Source organism: Anabrus simplex, chromosome 13 (genome assembly GCF_040414725.1).
Source record: "Anabrus simplex isolate iqAnaSimp1 chromosome 13, ASM4041472v1, whole genome shotgun sequence".
Lineage (NCBI taxonomy): Eukaryota > Metazoa > Arthropoda > Insecta > Orthoptera > Tettigoniidae > Anabrus > Anabrus simplex.
In genome coordinates, this window is record NC_090277.1 from 85,721,919 (window position 1) to 85,736,844 (window position 14,926).

Consider the following 14,926-nt stretch of genomic DNA (forward strand, 5'->3'; position numbering starts at 1 on the left):
TTTTTGAACATTTAATAAGAAGCATGTTATGGTAAGCCGCAGTTCGAACTTAGAATTCATCCATCCTGACGCCATCATACCGTCTGTTTGGTAAAAATCTATCCATATATTCGCTTTTCTTATCCTGCAGTTCTTGATGTAAAGCTTGGTATTGTGTTCTGTATAGAACGGTTGTCTTGTAAGCTCATAGGTTAGTGTGGAAGGAGCGTTTATTTGCTGGGCAGAGAACTTTTTTTAACATACATGGCCTTTACTCTTACTAGAGTAACAATCTTATCCTTCGATAGGTGTTCCCAGATAATGTCTAAGGCGTGTGTCATGATGCGGTCTGTTTGCATGTAGACTTTTTTCTCTTAGCAGCATGCAAGTTATTAGGAATGCTCTGCCATCTGTTGAATATGTTTGGAAACTTGAAAAGGTTGGAGAATCAAAGAGTATCTAGCAGGGAATAGTATCCCTCCGTGATCGGAGGAAGTGTATACTCTCTGCCTTGACAGGTAGTAATCAAACATGGCTGCATGCAATGGCATTACTAAGAATGAAAATCACACATATATCAGAATATAAATGAAAAGTGTTAGTCGCTTAGCAACCTGCTAAGTACAGAACTTGTTGCGGGTTAGAGTAAGCCTTCGCCTCCAATTATTGAAATGATCATGTAATGACTTGATTTTATGATTACTCAAAGTTGTCTGAACGTAGAGAGACATATCAATGTCTCATGTTTTTCTGGCAGTTAATTCCGGAGATAATCAAATAGAAATGAAGCAAATCGCTCCAGTAGAACGGACGTACGGACTGAACAAATATGTTTTAATATATTATTATTATTATTATTATTATTATTATTATTATTATTATTATTATTATTATTATTATTATTCTGCGCGAATGGGTCACTTAGCACCACGCGGTTTCTTCTCGTCTTCCTGAAATCCCCTTGTATAAACAATTCTCCTGATTACATTTCTATCCTGCAGATTTAGTGATCCTAATTCAGTGAGGTCTTTCTCTACTTCCGTATACCATTTTGGTTTCGTACGTTTGATTTGCAGAAATGTGTTTATTCGATAAGTTATTCATTCTTTCAAAATGGTTTAAAAATTGAATTCGTCGCAGTCTCATGGTATCAGTAAGATTAGATATTTTCAAATACATTATATTTACGAGTTGGGTTTGAAGTAATGTATTTCATTTTTATTTCTGGGCCCTATGATTTTGCCTTAATATTTTCTTATGAATGTTCTTTCTTTAATCTCTAATTGTTCCTTTAAATGTTCATTTTGTAAATTGAGCGTTTCTAAAGCATAGAGCTTCAGGTTAAGTGATGACGAATTTTACTGTTCCAGTACAAGCATTTTTTGTTATAAATAGTATTTTTGTGTTGAAAAGCGATTTCCATTTTCTGAATTCTTGAAGCTACTGACTTCTTTTCATTGAACCATTCACCTAGGTACTTAAATTCCTTTACTCTTACAATATTATTATTATTATTATTATTATTATTATTATTATTATTATTATTATTATTACTACTACTATTGCCCGGATGTTTAACTTTTGTAGGTTAGAATGCAAAGTTACTGAAGCGAATAACAAGTATAGCCTAGCGTGGACAACAATTCTGCTTTGAGATTTGCATAATCATTAGGGGCACTGCTTGTTAGAACCCCTAGAATTTATGTTACTCTCACTACATTACGGAAGACCGGGGTAGACGACACTTCCTAGTAATCAAAGTAGTTTGCGTTCTAACCTGTTACTGCCTAAACACCCGAGTTCTAATAATATTAGTTTGAATCCGCCAAGTTGGCACCTCGCTTGTTCAACCACTGTGCTTCGATCTTTGCCCAGTGCATCTTCTCCCAGTATAGCTCCTTTATTTTCTCTGACCAGAAATACTTTTCTTCTTCAGACGACTTTCCTGAAAACCATGGACTTTCATTAGAATCTTTCTCACAATCTGTCAGCCTCCCTCATCCAGGTTGTACGGACTTTCTTGTTTCGGCAGGAGGTCAACAGGTGGTTGGTCGGTCTTTTGGGAGTCATTCTTTCCACATGACCATGGAAAGCTATCATCCTTTTCCTGACAGTCATAGAACCTTTACCTGGGAACAGAGTTCTGAATTGTGTCGTCTCCAGGATTCCCCAACTTCCAGTACCGGTCGCAGGATCTTTCGGACAATTCTTCTCTCTCAGACTTCTATTTCTACAAATCAAAATTTTTCTGTTTAGTGACAGATACACCTCCCACTAGTGTATTATTATTTGCAAATAAGCCCATTTAGGACTACGCAATATACTTGATGATGGTGATAATGATGATGATGATGATGATGATGACGATTGTTGTTGTGGTTGTTTAAAAGGGCCGAACATCTAGGTCATCGGCCCCTAATCGTACAAAATGAGATGACAATTTGAAAGTCCAAAATCATACACTGACCAGAACTCAAAACGTTATGATGAAGGATGAATGGATGAATATGAATTTAAAACAGTAGTATTACTGACCAAGTAAAGTAGTTTGCTCGTAGTTTGAAGGGGTCCAAATTCCAGGTCAACGGTCCCTCAAAATGGTACTTATCGCTAGTAAAGTAGAACTATGGTATTTCTCAAGTTGCGTACTAATCAAAAGTAGCGTAGACACACGGTGTTCCAGACATTATAGCACTACTCGCAGGTAATGTAATGCGTACATGTAACACAAACCCATGGTGTTCCTCACATAGGTGTACTAATCACATTTTTTTTGCAAGTTGCTTTACGTCGCACCGACACAGATAAATCTTATGGCGACGATGGGAGAGGAAAGGACTAGGAATGGGAAGGAAGCGGCCGTGGCCTTAATTAGGGTACAGCCCCAGCATTTGCCTGGTGTGAAAATGAGAAACCACGGAAAACCATCTTCAGGTCTGCCGACAGTAGGGTTCGAACCCACTATCTCCCGAATACTGGATACTGGCCGCACTTAAGCGACTACAGCTATCGAGCTCGGTGTACTAATCACAGGGACTCGTACTATCCCGTGGTGTTTCTCATATAGAGGTACTAATCACAGGCACTGTAAGCCCATAGTGAACCGCTCTCTGCTGCTACTAATCACAAACCTATTGTGTACCTAAGGTAGTGGTACTACTCGCAAGTAAAGGCGACCCATGGTGTTCCCCGTGTGATGGTACTAATCACAAGTAGTTTCATGGTTCTAATAAAATCATCACTTGCTGATCAGATACGTCAGCCTCGTGTCAGTAGATTTACTGGCACGTAAAAGAGCTCCTGCGGGACTAAATTCCGGCACCTCGGCGTCTCCGAAAACCGTAAAAGTAGTTAGTGGAACGTAAAGCAAATAAAATTATTATTATTATAATTAATTATTATTAATATTAATAATAATAATTTTAATGCATCTCTAAGCCACAAATTTTAGTATTTTAATCCATTCTTCAGATATGTTTACTACTTATAAATCATGTCTAATAATAATAATAATAATAATAATAATAATAATAATAATAATAATAATAATAATAATAATAATAATAATAATAATAATAATAATAATACTCCCTACTGGCAGCTAAGATTATTAAACACTGTTTAGAGCTCAACTTTCCATGTTATTTAATATTTTACCAAAATCTCTTATACATTTTGCAAGTATTTATTTTTAGACCTGTCTTAGTTTTGAACTGACCTGCTTCATGCACATGGATCTTGCCACGACCGCAGCATGGAGATGTATGTTTAACGCGTGAGTAATCCTTCTGTGCCAGTAATTTTAAATATATTAATTTTTCAAACAAACCAATCAGCAAACAACCAATAGCAGTGCTCGGTCCGAAGGCCTACAAAGTACAAAGTGACGTGTCGTTAATTCGACGAATCCTCTCGGCCGTTGTTCTTGGATTTCTAGACCAGGGCCATTAACTCACCGTCAGTTAGCTCCTCAATTATCATCACATAGGCTTAGTTCAAATCGAACCAGCCTTTAGATTTAAGTAAAAATCCTTTACATCGTCACGCATCGAACCTGGAGCATCCAGGTAAGAGATAGATTCGCTATCACTAGGCCGTAGGATGGTTTATACTTTTTTATGCTATAATAATATATTTATTACTTTTTCATGAAAGATTTACTTCCAATATCTTTATCAATATCTTCGTTTTTACGAACTATCTCATGAAATATTTTAGTCTTTACTAAGGGCTATATAGATTTTCAAATGTTGCAGCCCTAGTCTTATGGAGAATTATGTTCAAATCAGTGTAATTCAATCACTTTCGGTGACTATTTCATTAAGTAGAGAGCTCGGACGACTATAACAACGCATAAACTCGGAGCTTGTCATATTCATATGTCATGAACCTGCTCATTCCACATTGGCTGACAGCAGCCGTATTTTATGCCCGAGCCTATACCAGGTTTGCACAAAATCAAACCAATGCACATTATAGCCGATGTTCCTGTTTTTATAATATTTCTGTAAAGTTTCTGCTTTTTAGCCTTAAACGTACACAAAATAACCTTTAATGTTTTCAACTCGTCTAATATAAAATTCAAAATTTTATATCATTGGTACATACCGCAACACACAGTTTTTGTAATAGAATAGTATTTTTCGTTCTATAAGAATATACGTAGATTCCTTCAAATTTGCATGTCTATGGAGCATAGAATCCATCCGGGGATGGCAGTCCGAAATCAATGAATACCACAATTTACATTCTTTGAATTCCAATGAAAATTAAGGATATATATATATATATATTTGAATTTCAACTGACTTCCTAGATTTATCATTAAGGCTGAGACTTTGTGCTTTCTCTTGTATAAGGGCAGCTATCCACATTGGCTTCTCCCTCTCCTAAATACATGCACAATATTGTTTGTGTCCTGTTAACTGCTCAGTGATTATGAGAGCCTTTCTATTTATGTAATTACGTATGTATTCCTTAGTAAGGCCAACGGCCGTAGCCGTGTTGAAACACCAGATCCCGTAAGATCTCCGAAGTTAAGCAACATTGGGCGTGGTCAAGATTTGGATCGGTTGCCACGCGCTACTGGGGGGAGGTAAGGGAATGGAGGAGCGGAAAGGAATTGGCCACCCTACCGCACGTAAACTCCGGATCGGGCACAACTCTGCGGAGGTTCTGACCTGCCTTCGGGCAGAATACACCCTTACCTTTACCTTAGTACGTATCCGTATGAATACCCAAAATATAGGCGAATTATTTCACTACTAGAGCCATTATAATTAATTCTCTCTCTACATATTTTTCTTATCTCCCAGAATTTTATATATTTCTGAGGTAATTACAATATTTTACACAAGAAATGGTGTCCATTTCTCTGTAGGAGAACCAAATGACCACAAAAAATATGTTTTCCATGTCTCTCGGTCATGGCCATCGACCAACCGTTATTAATTTCTAATGACTGCCAGCCGTAAGACGTAGCCTGCACGGTTGCTATGTAACATACCTTACATCACAGCCTGCACGGTTGCTAGGGTAACATACTTTACATCACAGCCTGCACGGTTGCTAGGTAACAATACCTTACATCACAGCCTGCACAGTTGCTAGGTAACATACTTCACATCACAGCCTGCACGGTTGCTAGGTAACATACTTCACACCACAGGTTGCACGGTTGCTAGGTAACATACCTTACGTCACAGCCTGCACGGTTGCTAGGTAACATACTTCACATCACAGCCTACACGGTTGCTAGGTTACATACTTTACATCACAGCCTGCACGGTTGCTAGGTTACATACCTTACATCACAGCCTACACGGTTGCTAGGTTACATACTTTACATCACAGCCTGCACGGTTGCTAGGTTACATACTTTACATCACAGCCTGCGCGGTTGCTAGGTTACATACTTTACATCACAGCCTACACGGTTGCTAGGTAACATACTTCACATCACAGCCTGCACGGTTGCTAGGTAACATACTTCACACCACAGGTTGCACGGTTGCTAGGTAACATACCTTACGTCACAGCCTGCACGGTTGCTAGGTAACATACTTCACATCACAGCCTGCACGGTTGCTAGGTAACATACTTCACACCACAGGCTGCACGGTTGCTAGGTAACAATACTTTACATCACAGCCTACACGGTTGCTAGGTTACATACTTTTCATCACAGCCTACACGGTTGCTAGGTTACATACTTTACATCACAGCCTGCACGGTTGCTAGGTTACATACTTTACATCACAGCCTGCGCGGTTGCTAGGTTACAAACTTTACATCACAGCCTGCGCGGTTGCTAGGTAACATACTTTACATCACAGCCTACATGGTTGCTAGGTTACAAACTTTACATCACAGCCTGCGCGGTTGCTAGGTAACATACTTTACATCACAGCCTGCACGGTTGCTAGGTTACATACTTTACATCACAGCCTACATGGTTGCTAGGTTACAAACTTTACATCACAGCCTGCGCGGTTGCTAGGTAACATACTTTACATCACAGCCTACAGGGTCGGTGAGTTACTCTTCCGTCACACATTTTGTTACTCGTACATACACTATTTTTGTTACACAAATGTTCGGATGAGCGCTAGCACTAAGACGTACTTTATTTATGTCAATTTATATCCACGCTAAATATGGGTTAGTTCAACACCTTGCTGGGAGGATTATTTTGAAAAATATTTATTTAATATTGATGAGGGATTGCACAGAATGTCTTAGAGAATAATTATAAAAGGGCATGTAGAGTAGCGTATATTGGCTGCAGCTTCGGGTCACTTCTTCAATCATACAATCATACAATCGATTGTAATCATCTCTGGTGCAAATACGAGGGTTGTAAATAAAGTAGTACTCAATATTTAATAAACTAACAAGTACAATCTCATTACATTCCTTCAATGTAGTCATCCGCAAAGTCTATTATCGTTTGCCAAATGTCGGAATGTCCTACATCCTATTTGCGCATGCCCGATCTCCTGCGATCATGTACGGAATAGAGACCACTCATCATGTCAATCTGATCTTGAGGAATGGACGCAGTCTCTTTCCGACCCGCACGAAACGCCTTGACCCATCATGCAACCGTCCTATACGGTAATGCATTCTCGCCACAGGCTTCATGTAATCTCCGCAACCTCGATTTTAATTCGACAACTCTGATAACTTTTTTGAAAACATGCTTTAGAGCGGTGAAATCGACACTCTTCACTTCAACGCCACACAATAACACCACTCCCAACTGCGCACTACACTTCGACAACAGCGCCACTGACCGCTCCCACACCCTATTTGCGCATGGCCGATCTTCTGCGAGTGTCTGGATTACGTTGCCCTCGTAATAATCACAGCGTTTTCCGTGGAACTGTAAGTGAAAATTAGAAGAAATCCGGTGTGTGCCACTACTGTTGGTCAGATTCTCGGTGGAGAAACGCGGAACCCTCCTGAAGTCTTCGCTGTCCATCACATACATGTGCTGAAGGATGCATTCTGCTTGGCGCAAAGATCGCACATGGTCGATTCTACCTATCAAATGCTTTCATTCCCCACCCTGAAGGGGTGGGGCGGGCCACATAGAGGGCAACACTCTCTCTCTGGCCATGAGAGATTGGTCGATTCCTGTGCAAGTCTGCCTTGTTTTCGATGCTTACATACTAGTAGCAAATAGACCAACATCGACCTTAACCCTTTAACGCTCACATTAATTTATATCTAGTCTGCGTACATGAACAGTGCCTAAATATGTGGACACTTCAATAAAGTTGAATATGCTTGACAGAAACCATTGACCTTGAGTCTTATTGAATGCGGTGGTACCTCCAGACATTCAGTGACTTAATATTTGGCCACTTTCTGTCCTGCGTGTCATTTTCCTGCACTGTGCTGCCATCTGGGATGAAAGTCGCCAAGTATTTAGACACCGAGTTCTTGCGTACCTACCAGTATCACGTGTTGTGTATATCTCAGTTTGTTTCTGTTTATCGAGTGTTTCTGGAGAGAATGCCGTATTATATCCCGATAGTCATATTTTCATAAAAGTATAATTATTTTTAACAGTTGTCAGTAATCCATGTGAAGCTAACAATGACTAAATATTAAGCAACCAGATTTGGTTTTCCATTCTCCTGCGAATTCCGGGACAGTTCCTAGTATAGGCCACGGCCGCCAACCCCCTCACATTTTCCGAGGATCTCCTTCACCGTAAGAAATCTCCCGGCCTGAAAGACGGTGTTACCGTCTACTTCCCACATCGGGGAGAAATGAAAAAAAAATTTAGTGGTAGTAGGTAGCACAAGGTTCTGAAGTTCGTTTGAAAGAGTTTTATGAAAACCAATATCAAATCAAATGACATCCAAACAACAGTTACCTCTTTTAAGGTTTTTTAATTTAATCTGACCCAATAAAAATAAGATTATACTGTGCATTGTTTTATGCACCATACTAGAAATCAGTTTCTCCTGAAGTCAGTTACTCATGCATGAAAGGGTTATCAGGTTCTGTGGTCTCTCCTCACGGCTCGTGTTGTAAATGGTTCACGTGTTACCTAAAACTGATGTTAGTGTTCTTGTTAATGTCCCCATTACCAGCTGATCTATCGCCCGCTTTAATTGCATTACCAGCACGGCTAATTGAAAGAGAGGGTGGAGTTGGGTTCGAGTCCTGCCACCATAGTCATTATCATCAGTTCAGGGGTGTCGCAACTACCCCGCGGTACAATGCTTCTACATCACACATCGTAATGCGCCTGCAAAAGAGCTGCTTTAAAGTAGCTGTATATCATTGCTAGGCCATCCGCTTAGCGGTTACGTATGAAGGGTTGCATATTTTTCAAACCCTTGAGTAAGCCAATTATATGCGCCCCAGATATTAGAATAAGCATTTTCTCTTTTTATGTTAAAACGATGGCTGTGAATTCTCTAAATAGGTCCCGAATATTTATGCTTTAAACATGCTTGAAATAAACATACAATCTATAACAAATTTTGTAGAAATATATACGCGTTACTATACTTTGTATTCACACTGCACAGTGCTTAGAACATGGGGAACTATATGCGTGGTGGACAAAAATGTAATCAATAACATGAGTGATTTTTCCGTGAACGACGGTACTACGACTAGTCTATAATAAATTTTATAGAAAACTAGACTATATTCACATATTGCATGACCATTTATATGCCAATTTCAAATTTACATTTTTGATTTTTTTTAAATTTAATCTAACCCAGGATATTCCAGGTTTATCAAATGACACACAATAGTCTATAGTAAAAATTCTGAGGAAAGTTGATTAATGTTTGAATAAATAAATGGGACTAGTCTTAAAAATAATGCAGGTAATAATTGACCATATAAATTATGTCGAAGAATCGAAACGTAGTATTTGATTATTGAGATGACTTGCAGGTTTTATTATGGATCAGTGGCAGAGAGTCGGTCTTCGGATCCGGCGTAGCAGGTTCAAACCCGACAGAGGTAGTGGGATTTTTGAAGATCAGAAAAAAGTCCATTCGACACTCGATCTCGGACGACGTCGGCATGTAAAAGATCTCTGGTGACACATTTGGTGTTTACCCGAGAAAATTAATTATAATTACAACTCAGCCAAAGACGCTCAAGAGAGATTCAGTTTTTTCTGCCCTCTAGTTGGCTTAGAGTAAAACAGAACATCTAAATTGACGAGAAAGCAGCCAGCTGGCGGCAAATTAAAATTTCTGCACCCGGTAGCTAAAGTGGTGGTGATGATTATTGTTTTAAGGGGAAGTACAACTAGGCAACCATCCTATATATAACATTAATCAGAGAGCAAAAATTTAAGTGTTCCAACACTTCGAAAAATGAAGATATCGGCCAAAGAAAGACAAGCACCATGAAGAGCATATACATGAAAGACTCCCTAAACAGTGGGTACGTAATTCACAACAGAAAGTAGTATTACAATAGGCAAATAGAAGCCTTTCCAGATTTCTTGGTGACAAACTACGCCCATTTTCAGTCACAATGAGTCCGCAACCTGACGTGATTGGGCAGTATTAATATGCTGACGACGAAATCTGAGAACATTCATCTACCGTTCATCTCGGTTAGATTATAACAGTCCCTTACTTTTCCCACAGACCAGTATTCAATTTGTGAATGGGTTAGGCATCGATTTAGGGTCATTAAGTGGCAAACTACTATGCTACTCAACAGCTATTCTAACCGGGTTGCTCTGTGTTTGTTACAGGGGACTTACCTGGACACCATCTACCCTCTGGTCGGAGGATACTCCAAGAAGAGACCGGAGATCGGACAGAGGATTCGACTGAGTGAAGGAGACGTGGCGCAGACCAACCTGCTCTACAAGTGTCCACGTCAGTATTTCACTTTTCATTCGTCAGTAAGAAATTATACCTGTTCATTTCGCGTCATTGTCTTATATCCTTTTATTCCTAAATATATGTTGAATCTTTCATTTATTTAATCTGAATTACATCTTAACGATTGATCTCTGTTACATTTCCGTTTCAACATTTTAATTAATATACCTATTTTTCTTTCCACACCTTCCTTCTTTTTCCTTTTTCCCTTGCTATTCCTTATTCTTGCTTTTTCACACGACAAAATAAAGCATTCAGTTTCTGTTTCATTTTCCTCTTCTCCTCTCTGTCCTTCATTACCGTCATTCTAGTCTACAGTCTTCTTAACTTTATTCTGTCACACCTTCGTCACTTCCACAGTGTTCTTTCTTTATACTGTCTTTGTCATAATTTATTTCTTAAACTCATCATCATTTTCTAATTCATCCTCATTTCCTCTCTTTCAACCTCATCTTTTCTTCTTTTCTTACCTCTTTATATACTCATTGCCGAGGTGGTAAAACTTTGCTATGTTCAACCTGAAGGGCGTGGGATGGATTCGCCCTTCAGGAAGTCGGGCCAAGAAATATAGATAACACCCAACTCGAAGAACTTAGCACAAGGAAGTTAGGAGAAATGTTAAGGAAAAAAGAGTATAGCAAATGGTGTGCATTAAGAACTCACGCTAAGAGAGCCATCCACAATCAGTAATATACACCGGCTGAATGGACCCCGTTCCTGCCCTCGTACCACTTTTCAAATTTCGTGGCAGAGCCGGGAATCGAACCCGGGGCTCCGGGGGGTGGCAGCTATTCACACTAACCACTACACCACAGAGGCGGACCGGGTAGAATTTTCAGTTGAAAATCCCATGGTCTCACGAAAGGCATGTGACTTCAAATCCCCGGCTGCAACTTTTTCGTGCCTCAGTGAGTGAAGAGGCCCTGAGCAAGCCAGACGAGCTGTGGAAGATGATGATGATGATGATGATGATTATTATTATTATTATTATTATTATTATTATTATTATTATTATTATTCCTATTATTATTTTCCTAATGGCCGTAGCCGTGTTGAAACAACCGATCCCGTGAGATCTCCAAAGTTAAGTAACATTGGGCATGGTCAAGAATTGGATGGGTTGCCACGCGTTATTGTTGTTGTTGTTGTTGTTGTTGTTGTTGTTGGTGGTGGTGGTGGTAAGGGAAGGGAGGAGTGGAAAGGAACTGGCCACCCTACCGTCGTAAACTCCGGCTCAGGCACACCTCTGCCTTCATGCAGAGTACACCCTTTCTTTATTATTATTATTATTATTATTATTATTATTATTATTATTATTATTATTATTATTATTATTATTATTATTATTATTATTATTTGCATCCAGCAACAATAATTTGTTGTTTCTGATATACTCGCAGTATACTAGTACTTTGAGGGTAGGAAGGTAAAACAATTGGATTTTGGGAGTACGCCAACGAAAATGTTTGAATACCACTGTTCAAACCGATCCGATCTCTACTAATTAGAACAACAGACGATCCAACACCAGCTTCTCCAAGAGTGTATCCAAACTTTTACTAATGCTGATGGCACCGGAAGAAGAAGAAGAAGAAGAAGAAGAGGGTGGTTGCCCTGTTTTACTTCCTCTTAAAACAGTAATCCCCATCACCAACACGTACTCCCACTTTAGACTATTCCCGGAGAACTCTGGCTCGATTTTGTATCCTAGTTACGCCACTGTATTCCTCTTGCAGGTTGCGGGCGCACGTTCCAGGAGAACGCTGGAAGTTTCTCGTCACCTGGTTACGGCACTTCACAGCCCAACAATCCAGGATCACCAGAAGTGCAGATCTGCGAGTGGAGGATCACAGCGACACACGGCGAGAGGATAGTTCTCAACATCACGGACCTAGACATGGCGGCGTCCGACAAATGTCGTGGAGACTACTTGGAGATCCGGGACGGATACTGGCACAAGTCACCCGTACTCGGTGAGTTCTCCTTTCCTTTTCGTCCTCGTAAACCATACGGCATACGTATAGAATGTAGGCTACATAAAGCACGTTATCCTACCGATAGCAAGCAAATTAATGTGAATCTAGAATTATCTAGAAGATATTAAAGCACTGTAGTTCATACACATTTAGACAAGCCTTTATCTTCCTGTCTGATCACTGGGGATTGAACTTGACGCGACAAATTGTGTTGTCACAGCTTACTTTACAGCTAGATTTTGCTTTGCTCTGTGATACAATATAGTAATTCATTCTCTGAAATATTAACCTCAGCTCAATGAATGAGTAATGAATGATTATTTGCTTCAGTCGTATGTACCATTGTTTAGCATTCCTCTTCATTTCTTTATTCAGAAACATTGCCCTTATTATGTGTTTTCTTCGCTCTGTTTATTCAAACCTGTAGAGAATTTGTTTTGGTCGTAGACTACAGCAATTGGAAAATCTGCGGTGAATATTTCACCTTAAGTTTATCATTAGGGGTTGTCGGAACTACATGTTTAGTAACAGAAATTGCTGCTGGTTTATGCGATTGTACTACACAACGTAATCAATTTTTCGCGATGACTGTAAACAAGGCTCAAAGATAAACGCTGGAAGTAGCAAGGATTTATTTGTAAACTCCGTGTTTCTCTCATGGCCAATTCTGTGTAGCTTGCTCCAGGGTTGGAGGTTCTAAGAATTTGCGCATTCACGCTTGACACGTAATATTGTTTATCCTACGGAACTGGATTAATGATTCAAGAGTTAGAAAATTTACAAAATTAACGATTCTATATCAAAAATTCGCAATAAGTTACGAAATTACAGGAATAATACGTAATGCAATGTATATTTGTGATGTATTTTCAAGAGTTTGTCGATATAATATTACATTCTATTACCACAGCAGTTCATGTGAATTATGTCATTACGTCGAAACTTTTAATTGAAAACGTGACATCCTGCGGGTGGTAAACTGGTACTTTTAAATAAAAATGAATAGTCTACTTTAAGCATCGCTGATTTTCTCGTAATAAACAACTGTGTCCATTAAATTTCGAAAGAAATTTTGCATACGATCCTGAAGGTGCACCAGTAAACCACTGACGGCACCGTACATCCAGCCACCTTTAGACAATGTTCTGGTGCCCATCCCTTCTTCTCAGCTGATCACAATCCTTCGCTAGAGGTTAGTACTTGCTGAAGTAGTGTTTAAAGTGGGTCGATATGAGCCGGGCACGCAACCAAAAATTAGAAAACTAGTCAGTACAACATACTGGTACACCATCATAAGTTTTCTGCCCTTTGCGAGGTCCATTCATGGCTGTGATCCAATCATGATGTCTCGTGGGAAATTAATTGAAGTGGTTTCCCGTTGCCTTCTTCAATGCAATTTTAGGCGATTCATCAGCAGTACGTAACATAGGGAACATATCGGTACTGTTTAAAAAAACTGGTTCAAGTTTTAATGGTTAATAAGGCACTATATAAGTCACCAATCAACCGATCTTCTTCAGAATACAGTTTATGGGAAGAAATCCCCTTTCTTTTTCAATAATTGGTGCTGTTACTAGATACGTAAAGTTATCATTACAAAAATGGCGACGGAGCGAAGATGTAAAATAAAGAAATACAGTACGTGTGAGAAATTATGAGCCGTCTTCTGATTTTAGGATAACGTTGACTTGTAACATTCTAGCCTTTAAAATTAGAGAAATAAATAATTCCCCCACCCAAAAATGAACAAACCAGACACAATACGCAGCGTATTCGTTGAAGAAGTGTATAGGTTCATGTGATTCATAATAAACGTAACTTAAAACTGTGGTTTCTAATAAGACAAGCAAAATAACTGTACACTGTATCTGGTACAGTCAGTTCTTCTTTGGATTTACTGCACGTAAAAGATGTTATGAATGACTTTCTACTAATATAACGCATACGGACTTCATAATAACGACTATAGTTTTGTTGAAATTGCTTTCAGCATTTGTATCTACCCATTATTTTTAGTTCCATACCATCACTAGCACTGTGCTGAACGTGTTATAACAATATGTTCTCGTTGCCTCATGAGACATCCCACTGTTGTAGCTCGGCTGTGCGGCTCGTTGTTCGTACGTGAACCCATCGTCTCCACGGGCAGCCGCATGCTGGTGACTTACAGTGCCGCCAACAGAGGACCGCGCTTCCGAGGATTCTCCGCCAAATACGAAGGTAACAGGCCAGAAATATTATCAGTAATAACTGATTAAATGATAATTTCAGTTCTTAATATAATTTACTGACCATGTTTCAACATTCATTCCTCAGGTTTACAGCAAAATTTCTTCATAATGGAAACTAATAATTCTGAGTTCCTTTACTTAACTACTTCGTTCCTTCCTTCCTTCCTTCCTTCCTCCCTTCCTTCCTCCCTTCCTTCCTTCCTTCCTTGAATATACGTTTTCTTTTCTTCTTTCTTCACTTTTTGTATGCTTCCTACAATCTATTTCTTTCTTATTTTCTTGCTGCTACCCTTCCTCTCTTATTCTTTCTCTGAGCTTTTCTTCGTCATTATTTTCCTTTATACTTTATTATTAACTT

At 39.2% G+C, this 14,926-nt stretch overlaps 1 protein-coding gene across 1 annotated transcript in view; it reads left to right on the forward strand.

Moving 5' to 3' along the window:
- Positions 1-14,926, forward strand: part of LOC136884952 (protein tolkin) — a 193,513-nt gene that overhangs the window by 134,464 nt on the left and 44,123 nt on the right. The window contains exons 6-8 of the mRNA XM_067157293.2: positions 10,229-10,355; positions 12,098-12,334; positions 14,435-14,557. Of these exons, the coding sequence (XP_067013394.2) occupies positions 10,229-10,355; positions 12,098-12,334; positions 14,435-14,557 (487 nt within the window). The remainder of the gene's footprint in view (positions 1-10,228; positions 10,356-12,097; positions 12,335-14,434; positions 14,558-14,926) is intronic.